The 11,522-nt window shown below is 42.8% G+C and overlaps 1 protein-coding gene across 1 annotated transcript in view; it reads right to left on the bottom strand.

Annotated features, from left to right (window-relative positions):
- Window positions 1-724: 724 nt before the first annotated feature.
- SCARB2 (scavenger receptor class B member 2) overlaps window positions 725-11,522 on the bottom strand; it is a 64,065-nt gene continuing 53,267 nt past the window's right edge. The window contains exons 8-12 of the mRNA XM_059668102.1: window positions 10,825-10,943; window positions 8,767-8,840; window positions 7,357-7,408; window positions 5,052-5,210; window positions 725-3,393 (exon numbers count right to left, since the gene is read on the bottom strand). Coding sequence (XP_059524085.1) covers window positions 3,355-3,393; window positions 5,052-5,210; window positions 7,357-7,408; window positions 8,767-8,840; window positions 10,825-10,943 — 443 coding nt within the window. The 3' untranslated portion in view covers window positions 725-3,354. The remainder of the gene's footprint in view (window positions 3,394-5,051; window positions 5,211-7,356; window positions 7,409-8,766; window positions 8,841-10,824; window positions 10,944-11,522) is intronic.

Genomic DNA, 11,522 nt, shown 5'->3' with positions numbered 1-11,522 from the left:
GATGCCATTCCCCAGCAATGGGAATTGGGGGAGAAGACAAGGGAAAACGAGTTCCTTTCTTTACTTGGTGGACTTGAAGACAAGCTGGATGAGGATATCCATCAGGTGGTTTGGAAATGCGAGGCGGAAGGTTAACAGAGCAAGTCAATGGGATTGTCAGGGAGGGAGTATAGAGAAGAGACAGACTGCAGAAGTGGCAGGAGATAGAAGAACCAGAGCAGAATCTGAAATTACCTGGAAGCAGGCCTGAGTCAGGTGTGAGTGCAGGGAGACTACTTGGAAGGAAGCAGCAGTGAGGGGGCCAGGAGTGTGAGGCGAGGAATGCAGAGGTGGTCACAGGAAGCAGTCCCCGCCGTGGGCAGTCATATTGGGGAACCTTGTAGAATGAGCCTGAGCACTGTCCCTCCGAGGACTGGGACAGTGATCAGCTCACTCCTGCCCCCTTTGCTTGAGCGTGTCCCTGGGAGTATGAATTCCCCATGCTCCTGAGGGCCTGGGCCTAACCCTAACAACCCTAACCCTAACAACACCCTAACCCTAACCCCAGCCCCAGCCCCCCAACCCCAACCCCAACCCACTGTCCACCACAGTTAAGATGAAATCAGAGGTGGCCCAAGGGGTGGGACTCAGGCCTGCGTCGGACAAGAGGGCAAAGAGTGTCTTTCAAACAGAATTCCATACACAACTGTATGTCTGATGACATAACGTACAATTTCCAGTGCAATTTCATATAAATGGTTTTTTATTAGTGAAATACTTCATTGCATTAAGGGTAGAAATAAACATGTCAAGAATCACATGAAATGAACCAACCATACAAGCTACACGAAGAGCATTCAGGTCAGCCACAAGCAGTTAACTCCAGTAATAACACCCAGGGGGCCAAGGATGAAGGTCACCTTTTGCAGAACTCACATCTTGAGCAATGTAAATAAAAAGTTAGCCTCCCTTACGTAAAAGCCCCGATAGGGGTTAGTGGTATGGTACTTGCTCCACTTGACCATTCGTGATCTCTCTAGAAGTGAGGAAATAAAGCCTGGAGCGGGGAGGGGGGACCTGGAGCTAAAAGTGGCCACGCCTACTTCCCCCGCCCTGTGTTCAACTCCCAGTTTTCCTTGTGAGAAGTGAGGTAACCTCTCTCGGTTTTGCTTCTCCCTAAGCTGAGTATCATAATACAGGACGCCGGGGTTCTGTGACTGACAATCACAAAGACTTTGGAGGTCTTTCCAGGAAAATGGCTCCAAGAGAGTGAGCGTGAGGAATAATTTGTTATTTTCATCTAAAACCAAGTAGGGAGTACATTCATGCTTCGTAACCAATCTGTAATCTTGACTGCAGTTTATGGGTTTGCCACAGACTTCTCAGAAGGCAAATATCAAATGTGATGTTAAGCCAAGTAACTTAAGAATCATATAGGAATAATATGGTTTTGGTCTTCCTGTCTGTGGATTCAGTCTAAAGGTAGATATCATTAACTGTTAACATTCACACTAAAAATTTCCTCCTCACAGATGATCATATCCTGATAATAGGATGAACTAATGAGTAAACACTGACTTATCAGGTTTATTAGTGTGGAAAAGAATAAGATATGTCAGTTATCTAGTTAAATATTGATAAACTTAAAAAAATCTAGATGTTTGGCATTATTGAAGATAAAACATTTTCAAATTAGTTTTCCACGTTTTGTTGATTTGGGGCAACTATAGGTTCTATCTTACTTTAATAGAGATGTTAAGATTTTAACAAATTGCCCCTTCGTATTACATGTTGCTTTAGTGTACAGAGGGAGAGTTGGGGCAAGTAAGCTAAAGCGATTTATTACCCTATACAGGGATCAGAGGCTGTATTTGTGAAATCCATGGCTTTTTTTTTCTTCATTTGCTTACACTGAAATCCAGTTTTAAACAACTCCTGTAGAATTATTCAGTTGTTAAGAAATTCTATGTGCACTTTGCCAGATAACTGTGTAGATTTCTCAATCAAAAATGAATATTAAACTTTGAGAATTAAAAAAAATTGCCCTTAAATAAGCTTGAATTCTGTAACATAGGATGGTTCCCAGTCCTCTGATTTAGGTCACACCGGAAACCAAAAGGTCTTCTCAAGAGAGGTGACTTCGCTCTGGTCCCAACAGACCTTTATAAGTACTTTCTGTGCAATATGTTAAAATAGTGTCATTCTGTCAGCAAGATGATTGTCACAGGAAGTGCAGGGCACATTTTTCTCTCCAGTAAGTGACAGTGAGCCACAAAACAAAAGGAACCGAAACTGAGGAAAGAAGAACAACTTATAAAAACAATTTCAAAGTAACCAAAAACACTGTCCCAAAAGAAACATCTCTTCGGTGTAGTCAGACTTCCTGAAATTTATGTGCCACTTAGGCTGTAGATGCATGGACTTCCTATACTCATAAACAATTTTACAAATAATCAACAGTACTGTAATTGATACAGTGTTTCATTTGGCAAGGGTGATGGGGTGTCAGTTATTGATTACATTCTCCCAGGAGCACCTTTCCACATCAAGACCATTTTAACTAAAATAACAAGCTATCCACAAATCTCAGAACTAGCATTTAGTTCTACTCTATATGGAATATCTGCACTGTCCTCACCAACATTATCTCTGCATTCTTTTAGTTCACAAAAGCACAAGTAAAAACTCCTCAGGTATTTATCACTATGGACTCATTAGGTGCCTCACTCCACCCAGCCCCTTCCTCACTAGGTTCTTACCAGGTATGAAAGTAGAAGACCAAATTATTTTCTTGGAGGAATGATGAATTGACAACACAGAATGCAATATATAACTTTTTTTAAAAGAGGAAATTGGGTGCATTTGAATGATGTACTCAACAAGGCTACCATTTTACCCTGGGCTCCGAACTCTTATTCTGGTTTTGGGATGACATAAATGGAGGAATACAACAAGAAAATGGTATTTATGTATTTGGAGTACAAAGTTTAGTGAATGAAGCATACTGAATAAGGTTAGACCAAGTAGCATTAACAAGTGATGCAGACATTATAACCACAACAGTGGTCACAAAATTCTGGAGCTACCAGCACCCAACAACAATAAAATTACTATACAAGAGTTTATTAAATACTTGCTAGACACATGAAAAACAAAACCCTTTGTCAGGGACCACGGATCTGAGAGAGCCCAGTGGCTAAATCAGCCTGTTCTTTGAGCTCCAGCCAAATGCTCTCATCACTTGCCAGTTCTGGTCCCCTTCTTTCTCTCAACAGGCAAGGAGCCTGTGAGGACGCGATGGTTTCCATGTCTGATCCACGTCTGATCCACATCAGGACAGCTCACCACGGTTCCTTCGCGAAGCTCAGGCCAGGGTTAGGTTCGTATGAGGGGTGCTCTTTCATCTGCAGTTCCCTGCGATGCAGAAAGGAGAGGACAGCAAAGTTAGGCCTCCAGGTCAAAAACATATTTCCATGTGAAAAGTAGGGGGCGGGGGGGAAGGGGAGACGGAAGAGGAAAGACTGATTGGAAGGCTGTAGGTCATGGGTCGTCCCCCTCACCTCTCTCTTCTCTCAGCCTGATTTTTCTTTAACATTCAAGCCTAACCCTCTTGAGGAGGCCTGTCCTGACCACCCCACCCCAGATCCCAGAGCAGTCAGTCCCGTTCCCTGTACTGATTCGGACTGTAACCCTCATCACACTCAATTGAATTTGCCCCCTTCCTGATTGGAAATCTTCCAGAGAAGAAAGTCTCGCTCAGTCATTGCTTGCTTGTTGAATAGGTGGAGATGGTTAATTGTAGGAGCAGTGATAACATCTACATGGGCTTTCATCTGTGCTTATGGAAAGGTCAGGCTGGAAGTGAGATCCACAGGTAGAAATGGCAAAATATGGGGATATGAAGTACAGCATAGGGAATATAGGCCACCATATTGTGATAACTATGGTGCCAGTGGGTACTGGAAAGGGAGGGGCACTTTTTAAAGTGTATGATTGTGTAACCACTATCCTATACACCTGAAGCTCATACAAAATAATATTGAATGCAAACTATAACTGAAAAATAGAATTTTAAAAAACCGGAAGAAAAAAAAAAAGAAATGGCTTCACACCTAATTCAATGTAACATGATGGGCATGGGTTAAGAAACATAATGGAAGGACGTGGAAGGTGGGGAAATCTGTGTTAATATTATTCAGGTGGTTTCAGCCTATCATTTCCTGCTTCACGTGGGGCTCAGACAATTAGCTGAGGTGGCTAGGGGGGGAAATAAACAGCCTTTATGGCTAAACGGGAAGCTGCTGAGAATCTGAGAAAGGCTCGCTGAAGGTATTTAGACCCTGGGTTGGCCTGCTGGTCACTGGGAGGCCCACCCAGCTGTGTGTATCGCATCCATCTGGGTTGCTCCCGTCCCTCCAGGAAAGGAACTACAACCCCTGTGCTAATCGTTTATGAGGCAATGATGACTCAGAGGTGGTCTTTGATGATATCACAGATTCTTCCCAAGCAGGTCCTGGTTGCCTTGCCCTGCGACGTTTGAGCTGTTTTTCTTTGATCCTGTAGCTAATGTTTACTAAGCTCTTACTAAACACTAGCACTGGGCCAAGTGCTTTACGTTTGAATCACCGAATCCTCACGAAAAACTCCTAAAGGAGGCTCGCGTATTCTCTCATCTTATAGATGAAGAAACTGAGGCACAGTTTCTAGGCCCGAGGGACACACAGCGCCTAAGTGGCAGCACTAGGATTTGAACCTAGGCAGTCTGACCGCAAATGCCAGGTACTTAGCTGTGATATAGTATCTAGTCTTCCTTTTCTTTCAGGCTACTTTCAAACACGTAAAGCTGACTCCCAGGGCTTCCATTCCCTCCACAGGCGCCCCAAACACCGGACAGTCCCATTCCATCTCTCCTCCTTGCTTCTTATTTTGTCCAGCAGTAATATAAGCATGAAATCGCTGTGCCCGGCATAAAGGCTCAGCATCCACCCTAATGAGCCAGCTGGCAGCCCTTCAGGGAAGCCCAGCTGAATTTTAAAGTTATCCAGTGAGAAGTTCCTCCAGCCTCTGCTCACCTCGTCCATGAATCCCTGTCCTCGGCAGGCCAGCCAGGTGAAGATCAAACCAAAGAACACGCCCAGCGCCATGACAATGTAGGGTATGTTGCTGATGACCGAAGTAGTGTTAATCACAGACTTCAGGCGGCTTGCATTCTCTTTATCAATGACAACACTCTAGGAACAAGAAAACAGTACTGCCTCGGTTACCAAACATCCAAGGTATAACTTTTTTTTGCTGTCTTTCTTCCAAATCATTAAATGCAATTTGGGTACGTTCTCCTGTTAGCAAACCAGAGATCCTGAAAATCCATTTATAAATTAGTATAACCAGAGGGGACATTTATTCATTAACTCCTTCCTTCCTTCCTTCCTTCCTTCCTTCCTTCCTTCCTTCCTTCCTTCCTTCCTTCCTTCCTTCCTTCCTTCCTCCCTTTTTCTTTTTCTCTTTTCTTTCTTTAAAGAGCACATATTAGTTTTACAAAATGTAAACCACTCAGTTATTTTTTACAAAGTTGTTATCAGAAAACATTTTACAACACATTGGCAAAGAAAATGAAGCAAATTAAAGACAATATATCAATCTGACTCAGGTTTTGTGAAAAGTTATTTTACTTTTTTTCCCCTTTTCTTGCTTTAATCTGTGTTACGAAATTTTCTGGAAAGAACAAGTATTTTTAAGGAAAAGAAAAAAATAATAAACACTTTAAAAAATGCTGCTATTTACAACAAAAGCCAGTCAATTGAGATTTATTAAGGGGGAAACCCACAATTTCCCCTCTTGAAACCAGGTTGAAGAGAGAAGGGAAACTGAGGAGGCAGAACTATAGTCAATGTGATGTGTGATTCAGAAAACTATTATCATTGTGTCTTAAATGGGTGTTTTCTGAGCTTTCATAATATGCTTTTATTAACAAAACTTCAATTTACACCTAACGTTTAGGATAATATTTCATTTATTTATTATTTATTTATTTATAGAGAGGGAGAGAGAAAAATAGATTTGTTGTTCTACTCATTTATGCATTCATTGGTTGCTTCTCGTATGTGGCCTGACCCGGGAAGAAATCAAAACCTTGGCCTATTGGGATTCTGGTCTAACCCACTGAGCTACCCAGCCAGGGCCCAGTGGTAATATTTCTGTGGGTATACTGCAAAAGAAGTATTTTTCAGGGAAACTCCTTTCGTTTGAACTAAGACAGGATCTGTTTCTTACATATTTGTTTACCAGAACGTAGAAGAAACTCTATACTATGATGAAGGCTGAGGCAACCATGTGTCACTGAAATTTAAGGGGCATATATCACATTTGTTTAACCATTTCTTATTTGATTTGATTTTTTGGTTAATCTTCACTGGAAAGTATTTTCCCATTGATTTTTTCAGAGAGAGTGGAAAGGAGGGAGGGGTGGGGACAGGGAGAGAGAGAGAGAGGAAGAAAGAGAGAGAGAGAAATGTGAGAGGGATTGGTGTGAGAGAGACACATCGACTGGTTGCCCACCGCACACTCCTGACCAGGGCCAGGGATCAAACCTGCAACCCAGGTACCTGACAGGGGTGCTCCAGCTGACACGCTAACCACTGGAGGCACCACCAGAGCAATGGAACCATTTCTTTAACCACCTCACACACAATTTTTATTAATGTTGCCAATCATTTTAATTGTTCCCTCTTCCCTCCTCCTCAGCTAATGCACAGTAAGCTGACGACATTTTACAAACTGGCGGGGTTTCAAAGGAGGAGACACACAGAAGGGTTCAGTGGAACATGTTTCAACAGTGGCTGACATTGCTTCAGGGACCTTTGCCTTTTGTTTCTTGCACAGCCAGCTTCCCAGGAGGAAGTTTTACCCAAACAACGTGCTCAAGAAGGGAAACTTCTTTCCATTCATTTTAAATCTCAGACATCAAGTGCATTCGTGTGAACACAGAAAGAAATTTCCAGAGGACAAACAGGTTTTTAAAAATCACCTTTCCCTGCCGAGACCGGTTTGGCTCAGTGGATAGAGCGTCGGCTTGCGGACTGAAGGGTCCCAGGTTCGATTCCGGTCAGGGGCATGTACCTGGGTTGCGGGCACATCCCCAGTAGGGAGTGTGCAGGAGGCAGCTGATCGATGTTTCTCTCTCATCTATGTTTCTAGCTCTCTATCTCTCTCCCTTCCTCTCTGTAAAAAATCAATAAAATATATATTTTTAAAAAAATCACCTTTCCCCTCCACCCCTCACATCCAGCATGACACACAGCTACAACAGTAGACTTCGACATGGAAGGTTCCCCAGCTTCCACAGGTAAAGCCAGCCCGAGGCCCTCTCCCAGGACTCACCTCATTGACATACATCACTGGGAAAACCATGGTTCGGATGTTGCCCGTTTCACTGCAGGGACAGAAGATGAGATCTTTTATAGACAATCTGATGGTGAGGGCACACTGGTCTGGAGAGACACGCGTACGGGCAGATGCCAGCACACTCATTTCATTAAATTACTCAGAATTTAAAGAGACTTGTTAGTCATCTTTGAGAACACATATTGTTCAGAAGTTAGATTCCAGCCTATCAGTGTAGCAATTCCAAGTGTTGCACATTCATGTACACTGTTTTTATCAAAACACAAGATGCTGAAAGCAAATTCCTCAAAATGATTACAATTCTCCCAAGAGTCAGGGGGGCGGCTACGGCCGGCAGAACAGCGCTGCCAGTCCTCAGAATGTTTTGTGACTAGGCTGCCAGGTATCATCGTCACAAGAGCCCAGGAAAATCACTTACTGCGCATTTACCAGCTCCGCACCAGTGTTTTCAGCGACATTTTGTCATTTACTTCTCACAGTAGCCCATGTGCCAGGTTTAAGAGAGTAAATTATGGCTCAGAGTAATTTGTCCAGGACCACCAGAGCAAATGGTAGAGCCAGGATGGTAATTCTACTTTGAATCTAAAGCACCAGACCTTAGCTACTAAACTATACTGCCTCAGAAGTACACACGGGTGACAAATGCATTCATGCAACCCATATTTGCTTCCTAGAAATATCCGTGATTGTGGGCTTAAATCTAGTAAATTTGATGGGGGAACCAACCAAGTTTTATCGACAGAAAGAATAGGATAAATACATGATATTATGCATAGTTTTGTATCCTCTTTCTTCCATTCAACATTAAATCATAAGCATTTTCTCATATCAAAAAAATTCCCACTGAAAAGTTGGAGCAGGAAACTGTACTTAGGGATCCTAATTAAGTAGTGGTTTTTAGTTGGGAGGAAAGGCTGGACACAAGAGGCCATTTTAACTATCCGAGTGGAGCTTGTGGCTGGCCCTGGGCGGGAGCGGTGGGGAAGGAAGGAAGGAGGCAACCAGAGTCAAAGCGAGGGGAATGCTTAGTGGAGTGGCAGGAGCTAATTCTGTAGCCTTACTAGCTGTGTGAGTTCTAGCAAGTTATTTAACTTCTCTGTGCCTTGTTTTCCTCATCTATGAAATGGGAATAATATAAGGTTATTGTGAGAAATAAATGAGTTCATATATGTAAAGTACTTAGAACAATGCTTGATTTATGGAAAGCACTGTATATGCATTAGGTTAAATAAGTAAATTACAAAACCAAGACTGGCCATCCCTCATCCCTGAGGGGTAAGGGTGAGTGGACTTAGAAGGGGGCTGTCTCCCACCCAGCATCAACCCCACCAGAAAGTCACTGCAGGGAAACGACCCTTTGCTTCTGTATAAAAAAGCAAAATTTACCTAAAGCCATCTATTTTTTTGACATAAACGTTGATTTGGAACCTCTTGGCTGCTCTTAGGATAAATCCAGTCAGCTGCAAACCACAGAAGTAGAAAGAAAACATGATTAAAACCACAAACACAATTGTTTCCAATAGCGCACCATTTCTGTGCGGCTCTGATAAACGAGGTGCCCACTGCCGTGTTTGATAGGCACAGTGGGACACAGGGAACCCTGACCCCAGAACAAAATGAGAGATGTGGATTATTTTTAGGTGCCTGGTAGACCAGTGTTTCTCAACTTTAGTATGCGCCTGAGTTCTTGTTAAAATGAAGGTTCTGACTCAGTAGGTCTGGGGTGGGGCCTAAGATTGGGCATTTCTAACAAGCGCCCAGGATGCTGCCTCTTTGAACAGCAAAGCCCTCGAGGACCCTGGCAGAAGGGAGACCTAACAGACACCCTGTCTGAAGGATGGTTGTCGCTGCCAGAGAACGGCGCCCAGGTGTGGTCGGGCCACCCAGGCAGAGCAGCCGCTGCCGTCATCTAAGGTTATGGGACTGTGCCTCGGCCTTCGTAACAAGCACCTGCTAACAGTCTGGCTGAGGAAAAGGAACCTACTGATGGCTAAGAGAGAAAAGGGAGAAAACCACACCCGATCTTAATCACAAAAATAAGAACACTGACTTCTCAGATACACATGAACTGAGTGTAGCAAAGCGTGAAGTCCCCCTGAATTGCTGTGCTAAGAGAATGTTTTGCTTTTCTCTTATTGTGCCATGTGTTCAAAAGCCCAAGAATGAAGACATGTGGCCTTTAATTCAGTTCCTACAGTGAGAGGCTGTTGTTACTGTATACCAGGGGTGGGGAACCTTTTTTCTGCTAAGGGCCATTTGGATATTTATAACATCACATAAAATTATCAACTTAAACATTAGCCTGCTATATTTGGTCAAACATTTAATTAACTCACCCCTAATGCCTTGGCAGGGCCAGACCAAGTGATTTTGTGGGTCTTATACGGCCCATGGGATGGACATCCCCCATTCCTGCTGTAGACAGTCAGGGAGCTCCAGGGAGTCTCCCCCAGACGACACAGGGGGGGAGGTTCTCACACTGAACACGCCACAAGCTAGAAAGATGCATGAACAGGGCCCATCTCGCCAAAAACTAGAAAGATAATTGGGTGGGAAAAAAGCCCTCCCCCCCCTTCCCTATAAGAACCACAGGCTTGAGCTGGAAGGAGAGATGGTCTTTGAGACAGGAGTCCACCATTCTCCCAGGTCATGGCACTTGAATAAATCTCTTTCCTTTCGCATCAGCACCTGTCTCACAAGTTTGGCTTTCATTACAGCAGGCAGCCCAAACTGCGTTTTTGGTGACACTGTCACACTGTGAAATGATACTCATATCCTTTTATGGTTTTCTTTTTTCTCTTCTATGAATATAGGATTAAAGTGTATGCATACTTGATGCCTTTTAAATGAATAGTATATAATAAACTCTTAAAGGAAGAGGTTTGCCAAAAGTGACTGAAGCTAATATATACACAAGGTGTCCCCCCAAAATGTACACACATTCTAACAGCTGATAGCTCAGTCAATGCTTCTTTTTCAGATTTAACCCACTGGAATTAATCATTACCTGTATACATTTTGGGGGGACACCCTGTATTTAAATTTTAACCAAAACATTTTTGGCAGTAAACAGGAATGTCTTCAATCTTGCTGATCTGTGCCCCCATGGGAGAAATGTATGTATGCTGAGGTCCAAGACTGGTGACAGAAGATTGACCAGGTTACCTGGGTCCAATCTCACTTGTTTTCAGTGATGGAATGTTCACTGTTGCTGTTTTGTTAAAGCAGGTTTGCTGGTGTTTCTGTACATTAGGTCGACAGAGTTCAGCCTTCCAAATGGAAGAATGGGAGGCTATACATTACATTGCACTGAGCTGAGTTTTCTCCGTTTGCTTGTATATGAAAGGGAGACAGTAGACTTAAGAGAGCCAAGGACAAAACCATGACCACTGAATAGACAAAATGAAACATATGGTCTTTTACCAGAAAGAGCTGTTTACTCACAGGATTAATGTCCACAAACGTCTCATGATGGTCCTTATTTGGATGCATGCCATCTATGGCAGACACAAAACTCTGATCTGCTTGGTAGAAGTGTGGGAAGGATAAAATAATAGGGGCACCTGCGTTTTAAGGAAAACAGAAATGAATGATGTGGTTCTGAAAAGGCTACGATAAATATAAAGTTTCCGACCACAAACCTGGTTCCTAAGGAGGAAAAGGCTACACATAAGTAAACTTGGGTTGGAGAGGGCAGGCTAAAATTCCATTGTACACCTCCTCATGCAGGGTTTATACTCCATTTTCTGACATTTCAATATTTTATTCCACAATACGTACTGAAGTCCAAGCTAAATTATTCTTTAACAAACATTCAACCTATAAAAGTAAATGCTTTATACACATTATTTTAATTAATGTTCCCAGCAGCCCTATGAAGTTAGAAATATTCATTTTGCATTTGAGGACAGTGTGGTTCAGAGAAGAGACAAAATTTAGCCAGGGACATCCAGCTATCAGGTGACAGAGGTAGAATTCTAATTGAATAATGGATGCTTTATTTTAGCTCAAAGCACTTCAAACCCCGTTTCAACTACAATTCTCTACCAGTAAATGACTTTTTTTTTTTGCTTGTTTTTCTGTTTTTACTTTATCTAAGATAGGCTTTGTTCTCCAGCATATGTTGGTGCAGAATGTTTTGA

This window comes from Myotis daubentonii, chromosome 1 (genome assembly GCF_963259705.1).
Source record: "Myotis daubentonii chromosome 1, mMyoDau2.1, whole genome shotgun sequence".
NCBI lineage: Eukaryota > Metazoa > Chordata > Mammalia > Chiroptera > Vespertilionidae > Myotis > Myotis daubentonii.
The sequence above is the reverse complement of the archived record's forward strand: the minus strand, read 5'-3'. Positions and strand labels throughout refer to the sequence as shown.